General features: G+C 57.0%; 1 protein-coding gene across 9 annotated transcripts in view; it reads right to left on the bottom strand.

The window, feature by feature from the left end:
- PIP5K1C (phosphatidylinositol-4-phosphate 5-kinase type 1 gamma) overlaps positions 1 to 13219 on the bottom strand; it is a 50859-nt gene that overhangs the window by 21010 nt on the left and 16630 nt on the right. For 5 of the 9 annotated variants that reach the window (XM_081077891.1, XM_081077892.1, XM_081077898.1 and 2 more), the window contains exons 2-6: positions 6328 to 6359; positions 4453 to 4545; positions 2414 to 2544; positions 1491 to 1608; positions 992 to 1144 (exon numbers count right to left, since the gene is read on the bottom strand). In XM_081077891.1, the coding sequence (XP_080934017.1) occupies positions 992 to 1144; positions 1491 to 1608; positions 2414 to 2544; positions 4453 to 4545; positions 6328 to 6359 (527 nt within the window). Of the gene's footprint in view, positions 1 to 991; positions 1145 to 1490; positions 1609 to 2413; positions 2545 to 4452; positions 4546 to 6327; positions 6360 to 12957; positions 13015 to 13219 lie in introns of those variants that run through there. The other 4 variants (XM_081077893.1, XM_081077897.1, XM_081077899.1 and 1 more) reach the window with 2 other exon arrangements.

Raw genomic sequence — 13219 nt, 5'->3', positions numbered from 1 at the left:
ATTAGCATTCGGCCCTCCCGCCTGCTCAGGCGCTGTCTATGGTGGCTTGGTCCCAATGGGATCAAGCATTACGGCCAGTCTCAGGATGTCCCCAGTATCCACCCTCCCTCCCTTGATTAGCAACAGAACCCATAATGTTGGCTGGGCACATGGTCACCTGTAAGAAGACCACTGGCCAGCCTGTACTAATGGCAGAGCTGAGCTGTAGGGACAGACTGTTGGCTCACAAAGCTGAGAACATTTACTGTCTGGCTCTTCAGAGAAAGTTTGCCAACCCCCGACCTAGGGGAGCCAGGAGTCCCACCAAGATCACACACAGTGATGAAGGACACTGTAAGGGGAGATGGTCACAACCTGTACAGAGCTCTCAGAGGGACCTGTCCCCACGCCCGCCAGGTCGGGCCCAGCAGGGTGGTCAGCACTCAGGTGCAGCCCACTTGAGTATCAGAACCCCTGCTCCCACTCTGCCCAGGGGCCCGATGTGCCATTTAGGGTCCTAAGCCACACGTGAGCAGCTGGTCCTTTTTGAGGCACCAGCTGGCAGCCTGAGTCAACGCATGCCGAGATTTGCAGCTCATGAGCCACTATTTCTATACCCAAGATTAACGGTGTGAGCGGGATAGGGCGTGGGGAGACATGCGGGGCTGGTACCCACCCCCCACCCTTCTGGGGATGGCCCTCAGGGCCTAAACGGCAATGCCTGCCCGTAAACGTCAGGGGACCGCCTGAGGCATTCCCGAGGGTGACACAGGAAGGCCGCCCATGGCCACCCAGAGGCTGTGTGGTGCCCTGGGGATATTGGGAACCCATCTGCCAGGGCCTTGTAGCCCTTTGCTCCTGCACTTCTGTGGAAAGGAGCTGGGGGCAGAGTGGATCTGCTGCCCATGCTGGAGGGAAGAGGGGCATGCGGCTGGCAGAGGCAGACAGGGGCTAGAGGGAAACCCAGCGCTCTGCGCCCTCCCTAAATCTTTCGGGAGCCCATGCCCCCTACCATGTAGTAGCCGGGCAGCAGCTTCTGCAGGAACTCGGCCTCCTTATGCATCACCGTCTTGATGATGAACTCGTCATCACTGGTGACGTAGAAGAGGGAGCCACTGGCACCGGGGTTGGACAGCTCGATCAGAGGCTCGTTGCACAGCGAGTACTGCAAGGGGAGGGGGTGAGTGGGTGAGGAGTCCTGTGATGGCTAACGTCTGCTTTGCTGGCAGCTCCCTCTCTCCCCTGTGGAAGGAACAGAAGCCCCAGCCCACAGCCAGCAAGTACCTAAGACCCCACCAATGATGACATGAACTTGGCAGCAGACCCCCAGTCTAGTCTTACGTGAGACCCCAGCCTCTGCCCACCCCTTAATTACAACCCTGAGCAAAGAACCCAGCTGAACTGCACCCAAGTCTTACCCACAAAAACCGTGAGGTAACAGCCAGGTGGTGTTTTGAGCCACTGAGTCCGTGCTAACTTATTACACAGCAACAGCTGATTAACACGCTTACCAAGTAATCATCTGGCCGGATCCCGAAGAGTTCCCGGAAGTAGCGGAAGGCAACCGGCGCGTAGGTCTTGAACCTGAAGTCCTGGAAGTGGTGGGCGGGGGTGAGGTTGCTGCCTTCACTGCGGAGGAAGGAGGGAGGGAAGCCTGTGAAGAATAGTGCCTCTACCTACTGAGCTCCATGGCCTCCCCTCAGTGGCCAATCCAAAAGGCAGCTCGGGGCTCCCAATGGGACCCAGCGTTACGGCCCAGTATTCACTCTCCCTTCCTTGATTAGCAACAGAAGCCATAACGTTGGCTGGGCACGTGGTCACCTGGAAGACCACTGGCCAGCCTCTCCTGCAGCTAGGTATGGTTATGGGACCGTGCTCAGCCAATGAGCTGTGAGGGAAGCAGAAACGATGTGTGTCATTTCCTAGTCGGGCCCTTAAAGGAAAGGCGCTTGTGCTCCCTCTCCATCCCCTTCTCCTCCTTCCTGCTATTGGAATGGCAGATGTGACGGCAGGAGCTTGGGTAGCCACCTGGGACCGCTCATTAGGAAAGCTGGATAATGAAGAAGGCAGAGCAACAAGAAGGAACCTGGGGCCCACTGACCAGCCCTGGATTTTCTGTCAATTCTCTGTGTGTGTGGGTGAGAGAGAGAGAGAGAGAGAGAGAAACAGAGAGAGAGAGAGAGACAGAGAGAGAGAGAACAAACTTCCCTTTTTTGTCCCTATTTAAAAAAACCCACACACTTATACTGGCTCTCTCCGATTCAAAAGCAAACTAATATCCTAATGGATTCCGAGTTGGACCTCAAAGCCAAGCAGATGCCAGGAGGCCGGTGCTGTTTGCAGCAGAACAGGGAGCTCAGAGAATAGAGGCTGTTTCATATGACAACAGTGTGTGTGTGGGGCGAGCTGTCAGAGGCGCAGGAGCCGGGCCTACCTGGGGAAGAAGATACTCTCCACCACGTAGAAGTCCTGCATGAGCACGTCGCGCTCCGGCTTAGAGCTCAGGTTGCCCACGGTGTAGCCGATGCCCAGCTGGATGGCCCCCTTCAGAGTGGAAGATGTGGTCTGCAGGGAAATGCAGCCACATCAAGACCCCTGGGTGGGCCCTTGCCCCGCCCTTAGACCCCAGGGCACCTAAGGAGCACTGTCACAGAGGCCCACCAGCCTCAGGCCAGTTACTCGGCCCGCACAACCACCCAGCAAGGCAGTGGCCTGGCCGAGACTCCAACACTGCCTCATGTGGCCCTAAGGCCCATTTTTAATCAAGTTTCTAAAACATTCCCACATCTCAAAACTGCCCTGACTGAGCAAGAGTCTATCCACCATCAGGATTTATTTTTTTGGGGGACACATTTTACAGAGTGATACCCAAACTTCATTGCCATAGACCTGGGTTCCTTCTACCCACTTTCAAGGTGATTTATGTTGTCATGACCAGGGAGAGACATTTCCTCTCCAAGCCTTGGTTTTCCCACCCATAGCAGGGGACGGCGGTGACAGTGCGTTAGCTCATGTGAGAGGCCTGGGCCAAAGGCTGCCCACAACTGACAAATATTCGCTGTCTGAACTTTTCTTATCGGCGTGGTTTCAAGTATTGTCACTGTGTAGTCTAAGCAGCGTGTGTAACACTGAGGAAAACTCCCCAGCACCCGTCTCAGGTACAAGTGGCAAGGAGGGCAGGCAGGAGTTAGCTCTTGCCCCTGAGCAAGCCCATCCTCCTGTGCGAGGACCACACGGCCTTCAGATGCCTCTCCTGAACCCCCTCGCCGGGAGGGCCCATCCTGCCCCCTGAGCTCAACTCCCTCGAGGTGCCGTTGACTGAACACGTTTTCCCAGCCAAGATACACAAATGGCCAACACACCCAGGAGACGGTCCTCAACACCATTAGCCATCAGGAAGATGCAAATCAAAACCACAGTGAGACAGCCCTTCACACCCATTAGAATACGTGTGAGCAGAGGGCAGGCAAGTGCAGGTGAGGACGGGGAGAAACGGGAATCCCTGTGCACAGGTGCTGGGAATGGAGAACGGGGCAGCGCTGTGGAAACAGTTCCTCAAATGGTTAAACAGTTTCCATACGACCCAGCAATTCCACTGCTAGGTATGTGCCTCAAAGAGATGAAAGCACATGTCCATACAAAAACGTGTCCATGTATGTTCACAGCAGCACGATTCCTAATAGCTCCAAAGTGGAAACAACCCAAATGTCCATTCATGGGTGGATGGATAAACACAACACACTGGATTATTACTCGGCCATGAAAAGGAGGAAGTGCTGACACTCCCTACAACATGGACGGACCTTGAAAACATGGTGCTCAGTGAGAAAAGCCAGACACACAAGGCCACACAGTGTGTGATTCCATCTCTGTGAAATGTCCAGAACAGGCACATCCACAGACAGAAAAGTGGGGTCGTGGTTGTCAGGGGCTGCGGTGGGGGTGGGGGTGACTGCTAATGGGGACAGGGTGTGTTTTTGAAGAGATGGAAATATTCTAAAATTGACTATGGTGATAGCTGCACAACTCTGAATACTCTAGAAACTAACTGTACACTTCAAAATGGGGAATCACATGGTGCATGCACTCTCAGCAAAGCTATCCTATTAGGAAGTGCAACTGAGGCACGTGGGACTATTGGCGGTGGCAGCCTCATCTCAGCCTTATTTTCTGAGGAAATAGGAGGGGAAGAGAGGGGAGCTGCAATTTCCTCCCTCTCTAGATGAGCCAGCAGAGCTGGGAGCTGAGGGCTCAGCCAAGGTCAGGCGATTGCCAAGTCTGTACTGCCTGCCCGGCTCTCGGGACCTTGGCAGGACTGAGGGTCCCGTAGGAGGGACCTGGGCCAAGAGCATGGCCATGGCACACACCCACGCTTCAGTGGGCCGTGTGTGTGCAACGGGGCAGACAGGCCCTCAGAACCACTGCGAGCCCCCTTTTTACCCCATCCCAGCCAGCTCAGGGCAGAGGAGGAACCTTTTTGTAAGTGGTTTCACCGGATGCGTCCACACCCCTATGGCCCAGCTTCCTCCCATGGCCAGGGCCTGGCTGTCCAGTCATTAACGGGGCCTAGAGAAGAGGAAACAGGAAGCATTAAAAGTCAGCAAGGAAGCAACGCCAGGACCAGAATACTCTGGAAATCCTTGGGAGAGGGGGATTTATCATTGTGCCCAGCTGCAGCCCAAGGAGGGGTCACGTGGGATGTGCATGGGGCAGGAAGCTGTGCAGGCGGAACGCACACCCTGTGGGTAACATCTCACATCCAGAAGGGCCCAGGCTCCTCAAAAAAAGCTGGAAGCCAGCAGTCCCGGCCAGCCGGGTGTGAGGAAGAAGAGCCCTAATTTCAGGGTCTCCCCTCAGCACTGCGGACATGGAGCCAGGTCATTCTCTGTGGGGGGCCACCCTGGGCACTATGGGGGGCTGAACAGCCTCCTCGTCCCCATCCACTCAATGCCAGGAGCACCCCCCAGTGTGACCACAGATGCCCCCAAATGTCACACAGCGTCCCTTATGCACAGAGCTGCCCATGGTGTAACGCTCTGGGCTGAAATCATTTCGAATAGCATGCCCTCCCTAAGGGACAGGGTCCCGCTGGCCTGGGAGGAGGCCCAGCTCCTATGAGCTCTAGGCGACAGCTGTGCCAGGCATGACATGGCCATCCCAGCAAACTTGTGTGGAAGTCCTGGCCCTCATGTGTGACGTCATAGGGGGAGGATGGTGGAAGGGGCCAAGGGGGCCTGGAGGGACACAAGCCAACTCAGAGCAGGGGTCTGAGGCCAGCCAGCAGACAGAACTGGGTGACCCTTTGGTGGCTCTGTCACTGACATTTAGGAAGCACCACTGTGTACCTGCCATTATTTGAAGAGCCCACACAGCCCTCCTGGCCACCAGCCTGACCCGCACTGCCCCAACATCAGTTCCAGGCAGCCCTGGAATGCCCCCCACCTGCCACTGCTCTTCAGCTTGGCTTCCCCATGTTCTGCACACTGGCCACCAGGGGGCAGGCTCCCCTCAAAAATTGTTGCAGCCCCTACTCCACACCCCTTACTGGCTCCCCAATGCCCTTAGAGCACCTGGGCCTGCCCCCTTCCCTTCTACTGCCCTGTGGCAGGTGGACAAAGTCCTCCTTAGGACCCACATGGCAGCTGGCATCCTGGGAGAGACCTGGCTCCAAGGCAACACAGGACGCCCAGGCAGGACTCCTGCTATGGCCGGCGTCAGCATGCCACAGCTGGGCTGCTCCTCCTGGAAAATTCAGGAGCGATGGGAAGCCAGAGACAGTGCTGACGCCCTGCCTGTACCTGGCGGACAGGCAGCAGGGGAGCCAATGGGGTGGTAGAGGCATGTGTGCATGAGAGCAATCATCATGAGGGAAAGCTCTCTTGAAACACGGCTGGAAGATGGCAAACGCGGGCGTGGAGAACCAAAGGGACCCTGTGCTCTTGTGTGGGTTGCCAGGGGACACTATGCTAAAGGCGCCGCTAGTCAGGCATCAGGCACCGCCCTCCTAGCAAGACCACTCCTCCTCAGGGACCATTCCCCCACCCCGCCTCCTGCACTCGCAGGGCTTCCCACCCACTTCTCCAGGACCCGTGGCCTCTCCGGCCTCCCCCACTCTCATTGGACCAGGGCTGGGTCCTCAGGCCTCATCCATCCTTCCCCCACGCGCACCCCTCCCTGAAACTCAAAAGGCTGGCAGGTGAGATGGGATTTTCACCCGTCTGACACTGGCCAGTACTTGGAGCCCAGAGACAGGCAGTGAGTTGCCCGAGGCCACAGAGCAGGACTGGGTACTTCCTCATCTGTCTTCTGGGGGGAGGCAGGTCAGGGTGGGGCTGACAGGACACTCACCTCCATCGGGGCCATCTTTTTCTGGGCCAAATCTGAGGAAGAAAAGGGAGAGACTTCAGACTGGCAGCAGGGAGCCCAGGCTGCAGGACCCCACCGCTGTCACCATGCTCCACCCAGGGCTCAGAGAGGTCAGTGGTGGGCCTGAAGCCTTCCCTCGGGGGCTAACACCTACAGCCTCACTCAGCACCCTGTGTCGCTGAGGAGGGTTGTACGGACCCCTCGTGGGACAGGGGGGCATTGAGACAGGATGGGCCAAGATGGCATGAGGACTGGACACTGGGTGACCCCCAGGCGGGAGCAGCAGGGAGCGACCACACCCCGACTCTGACCCCAAATTTACCCCCAATACATCAGGTACTTGGTGGCAAAGGACTGAGTAACTGAATTGAAAAAGTGCTGTCTTCCTCTGCTGGCAGGAGCAGGGCTTAACCCAGGAGACGCTTGGGTCACAGAGAAATCAGGTGACCCAGAGGGGCGAGGTTGGGGTGGTGTCACGGGGAGGGCCTGGGCCTGGGGTCTGTGGTCAGTGGGCAGTGGTCGGGGACCCAGGCTGGAGCAATGGTGCCAGCTCTCCCTGCCCTCTTGAGGGAGCCGGCCCTGGAAAGCCAGCCGAGGATGTGGCTCCGGGCACGAGTTCCTGGGAGAGCTTACCCTGCAGAAGGAAGCTCCCAGGAGGAAGGCACCATTCCCTCCAACCCTGGCCGGCCCCCAAGGGGAGGCTTCAGGCCCACCACCGACCTCTCTGAGCCCTGGTAGCCTCACCCACCAAGTGGCTTCTGCTGAGGATTATCTGTTCAGTAAGGGCGGTCCACAGATGATATGCTCCCCCACTCAAAGATGTCCACGTCCTGATCCCAAAACAGGCTTTGCAGACGCAACTGAGGTAAGGCCCCTGAGAGCGGGGTGTGAGCCTGGATATCCCGGGGGGCCCAGTGTCATCACCGGGTCCTCATAAGAGGGAGGCCGGAGGCTCAGAGTCAGAGATGGAAGGGGCTGCGCTGCTGGCTGTGACGATGGAGGAGGGGCCACGAGCCAGGGACGCGGTGCCTCTAGAAGCTGGAAAAGACTAGAGATGGAAATGGTTCTCCCGTGGGGCCTATGGAAGGACAGCCCATCCACATGGAGGTTTAGCCCCGTGAGAGCCGGGTTGGACTCCTGATCCCAGAACTGTCAGAGAACAACGGATGTTTTACGCCAAGTTTGCAGTGATTTGTTTCAGATGCAACGGGAAACTCATTCACTGGATGTCAATCAGGTATCAGCCTGGGAGGACGCAAGTGGTGACCAGGACGAACCCGGCCCCTGCCCTCAAGGGCTCACAGTGGGAAGCAGAGAAGGGCCTGGACAGGCCGGTGAGTGCCATGAGGATGCCTCAGGGTGACGGGCTACGGGGTGCAGATCAGCAATGGTGGTCTGCGGCTTTTACCTTGAGGAAGATGGGAGCCCTGGAAGGTTGTGGGCGGAGGGGACAAGACAGGACTTGGGTGCTCACAGGCGCCCTCTGGTGGCTGCTTCAGGCATGGCAGATCGTGGGGGGCTGAGCGCACAAACTGGGGACCAGGGCAAGAGGTCTGCCTGGTCCAGGGAGGCACTAAAGGGGTGGATGAGGTGGGGGTGGGGGCTCAGGAGGGGGGAGAAGTCTATGGATTCTGGAAAGATCTAAAGTTAGGACAGACAGGCTGTGCTCATGGAGGTGGAGTGAAGAACGGCAAGGAGGCAGGAATGACTAAGGATTTTGACTGGAGCAATGAACAGAAGGACAAAGCTGCTGCAGCTGAGGTGGAGACCGGGCAGTAGCAGGTTTGGGGGATGGTCTGGCACAGGCCAGCACGTGGTGTGTGAGAGCCCCATGAGCCCTCTACATGGAGATGTCAAGGGGCAGCACACCCTGAGTCTGGAGCTCAGAAGTGGCCCCACTAGAGACAGGACTGTGGGCGTCATCAGGGCGCAGATGACGTTGGAGCCCCAAGAGTGGACCAGGTTGCCTGGAAAGGGTGTAGGCTGGGGAGGGAGACAGAGCCCCTCCCCAGCAGAGTGGCAGGCCCAGGTGAGGGGTCAGAGGTCAATCTCACGCTTCCCCCTTCACCCCCCCTGCAAAGGAGGGACCTGCTCTGTTCAAATCAGTGGTGACAGTTGCACATTGCGAAGATATGATAAATGCTGACCTGTATTCTTAAAAGTGTAAATTTTATGGCATACGAATTATCTCTCGATAAAAAAGTATAAAACAAACCCAAGATGACACTGAGCCACAGGCATGGCCGGGCCAGCAGGGTGGGGACTCCTGTCTTCTTTGAGCTGTGACCACCAGCCCAGCCATCACATCAAGCGCCCACCTGTGCATGCGCCAGGTGCTGAGACCCCTAAGAGATGGTTCAGATAGGGAAACTGAGACTGGGTGGAAGGCAGATGGTCAAGACAAAGGTCACGGCTACAGGGCACACCAGAGGGGACCCTGGCCTGCAGGACAAAGCCAACAGAGCAAGGCTGAGTCTCCAGCCCAGGATTACAGAAGGCTGTTGACAGCAGCCAGACCAGGACACACCATCCATGTTGGGGTCACACTGGGCCCAGGGAGACACGCAAGGACTCCCCTCCTGGGTGTCCTGGCCACAGGGACAAACCTGGGCTTTGGCACATCCCAAGGCCCAGACGATGGCAAGCAGGGGGCCAAAAGGTGCTGGAAAGCTGACATAATATTTTTGTTGGCCGCCCAACAGCAGAACAATTCATGGTTTTGCGTTTGGGATGTGGGGGAAGGAAGAGGAGAGAGGGCAGGAAGCTGGCAGTGGACCAGGGTGGAATATTCTAGACTTTGTGTGGGGGCCCCTGAAGTCCCCCTTCTTAGCCTGCCCGGGGCCCCTGGGCCCACCTGTGTCCTCCACAGCTCCTGCCCTTTATCCCAGGGCTTCTGCCCGAGTGGGTCCAACACCAAAGTCCTGGCCGCCCTTCCTGTGTCCTCCTGCTCCCCCCTAAGGTGTCTGAATTCTCATGGGCCTGTGTGGGGCATCCTACTGGCCAGGCTAGTCCAACACCATCATCCGACAGGAAGTCCTGGCCAGGCTGCCCTGCCCAGGCAAACGGCTGTAAGCTCCTGGACACTCAGTGGCACTGACCACACCAGACATCTCAGGAGGCCAGCAGGAAGGCCATCTGCTGGCCCAGGGTCACAGGGTGGGGGGTAGCAGGGGCAGGGTTTACTATGGGGCGTGTGGCTGGAGCAGAACACACGGAAGCAGGTGAGGGCCGGGCAGGCTGGGGGCCACTGGGACAAGTTCACAGCAGAGCAGTGAATGGACACACGCACACCTGAGCCTTGGCACGTGCCGCTCCCTCTGCTCAGAACACCCTCCCCCAGAGCTCCCCGTGGCCTTCAGGTGTCAGCGCAGCCTCTCCTCAGAGGGGCCTCCCTGGTCACCAACCTGTTCCGTCACTCAGGCCACATCCCCCACCCGCTCTCTGCAATCCTTTTTCTAACTTCGTCTTCTCCACCTCACAGCATCATGCCTGTGAGGGCAGTGACCTGTCACTGTCACCAAACCTGGGTGCCTGGACCTCACAGGGTCTTCAGAGGAGGGGCAACCCGCTCAGGGCTCAGTCCATTGTACGAGGTCACGCGGCTGCAGTGGGTGGCGGGCACCCGCAGGGCCAGGCTGGGAAAGACAGACACCACACCAACATGTCGCCCAGATGTGGAGCTCCTCCCAGCCCAAGATGTGACCAATTATCTTCTGAATGAGCCACCCGGTTTTCAAGGAAATTCAGTTTTAAAAATAGCCGAGGGGAGGGGAAGAGCCTGACATGCAGTGGGGGGGGGAGCGGGCCCCACTCAGCCCTCATTTCCAGGCCAAGACCCGCCCAGGACACAGCTGTGCCTACCAGGCAGGCCCTGCTCTTGGCAGACACCTGGGAACATTTGATTGACTGACTGACCAATGGAGGAACAGACATAGTCCTCTCCCCTCTGCACACATACAAGTCTCAGCAGGAGCTGCTGGCTTCTCCACATTTGTTTTATGTGGAAACTGAGACAGGGAATGCTCCCAAAGGACTGGGGTCGCCCAGGAACCAGGGAAGAGGCCTTAACATATGTCCCTCAGCAAAAGCACTGGGCTCTCCCTTTAGTCTGTCCAGAATCCGTCCCTGCTCCCGGCTCCTCAGCCGCACCACTGCCCACCTGGACCAGCCAGCAGTCCCCTCTGCCCTCCGCACCCCAGCCTGTCCTCCCCGCAGCAGCCACCAGAGGGCGCCAGGGAGCACCGAGCCAGGTCCTGTCCCTGCCCTGCCCATTGCCCTCCAAGGCGACGACCTCCCTCGGGATAAAATCCCAAGACCTCCCTCTCGACCAGCCCGTCCCCTCCCTGCCCTCGCCTCTTCCATCTCTCCCCCTCGCTCACTCTGCTCCAGCCACAAGGACCTCTTCACATGTCCTGCCTCCATGGGCCTGCCCCAGGGCCTCTGCACAGGCTTTGGTGTCCTTAGGCTGCTGGACCCCAAGGGCCTAGAATAAAACCTGGCCCATAGGAGACACTCAAGAAACCGGGGATGAATGAATGAACAAACGAACGATTAAACTGGCCCCAGATACGATGTCAGAGGGGCAATAGATTAAGGGAGTGGATTATCAAATTGTGAGGGGTGAAATGTCTAACTACTGCATTGTTTTGTACACCTGAAACTAATAAAAAAATAAAATAAAAATAAAAATAAACCCAATACACACACACAAACACAGCCCCATTGCTTTTGGCCTCTTACAGTCTTTGGCAATTAAATTGTTTTCTTGAAAAAAAATAAATTAGCCCGAGCCACCCCAACTCCAGTGCACGACAGACCTCTGCTGAAGGCAAAGCCAGTGTGGACTCAACAATCAGGCCAAAAATAAGAATGAGGAAGAAAAGGTGTAGACTGACGAAAAAATAAAGAAAAAAATTTTTTTAATGTAGCGAGGAAACAAAACTCTGGCTGGGTTGATGGGACTGGGGCTCTGCCTGTCAAAGGCCCAGTGAGACAAAAATGGGGGTGTGTGGAAGCTGGCACCGTGCCCCACCCTCAGGGAGAAAGCAGCCCCTCTCCTGCACTGAGTGCCCACTGGGTGCCAAGACACCAGGTGGAGGGCTGGATGGGATGGGGCCCCGCGGGGCCTTCTCAACTGTGACCCTGACAGGGCTTGGGGGCCCGACCCAGCACGATGAGCACGGTCTGGACAGCTTCTCAAGGAAAAGAAAATCGCTGCCTCGCTCAGAGTGCGAAAGGCCAAGTCCCGAGGGTTAGGAAGGAGGAAGTCATCGTGAAAGGCTGTTCTGAGAAGAGCAACGAGTGCCCACAGGCCCAGGATGAGGGAGCACGGGAGCCTGCGAGAACCGGGAGCCGCGGCTGGTGAGGCCAAGTGGGAGGCACGCCCGTCCGGTGAGAGGGTCTCACTCAGCCTCACTGTGACCCTTCAGGGCCAACATCATGTCCTTTTACATCAGGAGACCCCAGAGCAACTGTGTCACCTGCGCACCCACCCCGCTGCCCTTCCACCGCCTCCCTCTCTCCCCCCACCTCGCTCACTCTGCTCCAGCCACATGGGCCTCCTTGATGTTCCTCCAACAAGCCAGGCCCAGTCCTGCCCCAGGACCTTTGCACTGGCTGTCCCCCCAAAACTGAATCCTTGCAGGGTTTGATCCCTGCTTCATCTAAGACCTGGCTCATATGTCATACCCTGAGAGAGGCTATCCCCCAACCACCACGCCCAAAACAATCCCTCCGAGGTCCCCCTACCCATCTCCCCAGCTTTCTCAGTCTTCCTGGCACTCAGGTCCATGAGGTACTTGTGTATCGTGCCTCTCCCACGACAGGTGGACTGGGTCTGCCTTGTCACACACAGCACAGAGAGGGGAGTCACCGCTGTAAAGGGGCGGCAGGGGAAATTGAAAACTGTTGGGTCTGTGCAGGTACTGTGTCCCAGGGCAGATGGAGCCACAGTCCAGAGGACCACCTGGTGCCCAGGATGGAGCCTGCAACCCTGCAAAGTCAGGAGGCAGCCAGCTACGGGCCCACCTCCATGATTAGCTGGAATGATCTGCCTGACCTTTGAGCCTCCCACTGTGCAGGCCTCCCCAGGAGGACAGCCTAGGAGAGCCTAGTGGAGGCCACCACCCCCTGGGCACAACAGGGAGCTGAGCTGGGAGCCCCAGGGTGTCTGAGCCAGACACAATCTGACTTAATGGTCTCATTTCACGATCGCATTTTACAGGCAGGGAAACAGGTTCCCAAAGTCAAAGGTGAAAAATCCTACGATCACACCTCAGAATCCAGAAAAGCATTCAGTAAAATTCAACATAAATTTTATGTCCAAAAACCTAGAGAAAGAGGTTGCAGGGAGACCTGCCTTTACTCGAAAGTAAGTACAAAGCAAAAACTCAGGACAAACTGGTTAATATCCACCACAGGACAAGGAAGGCAGCAGAGAGCTTCCATTGTGTGTGTGGGGGGGTTGGGGGGGTGGAGTGCACTCACCAACACAATAAGGCAAGAAAAAAGAAAAGCAATGAGGATTGGAAAGAAAAAGACAAAATTTTACAGAATCCAAGACAACCAAGTGACCACTAGAACTAAATGGGGGGCAAGTGGCCAGCGACTTACCCGAGTTCATGCTGCAGCTACACGAAGAGAGGAGGGAGGCAGGGGTTTCTGCCCTTTGTACCCACTGCCTGCTCTTTACTGGCTGCCTTTCCATGATTTCGGGCTAGGGTTAATTTTTATCTGAGAAACGTCGATGCCCTCTGATTAAGACACCTGCGCTAAGGACCCAGAAGCTGCTGACCCTTCCTCACCAGGTTCACACCAGGTGTGACACTGAGTGGGTGTGACACCGAGTAGGTGTGAATCTCAGGGTCAACACTAC

This window comes from Rhinolophus hipposideros, assembly GCF_964194185.1.
Source record: "Rhinolophus hipposideros genome assembly, chromosome: 16".
Classification (NCBI taxonomy): domain Eukaryota; kingdom Metazoa; phylum Chordata; class Mammalia; order Chiroptera; family Rhinolophidae; genus Rhinolophus; species Rhinolophus hipposideros.
Note: the sequence above shows the minus strand (reverse complement) of the source record. Positions and strands in the feature narration are given on the sequence as shown.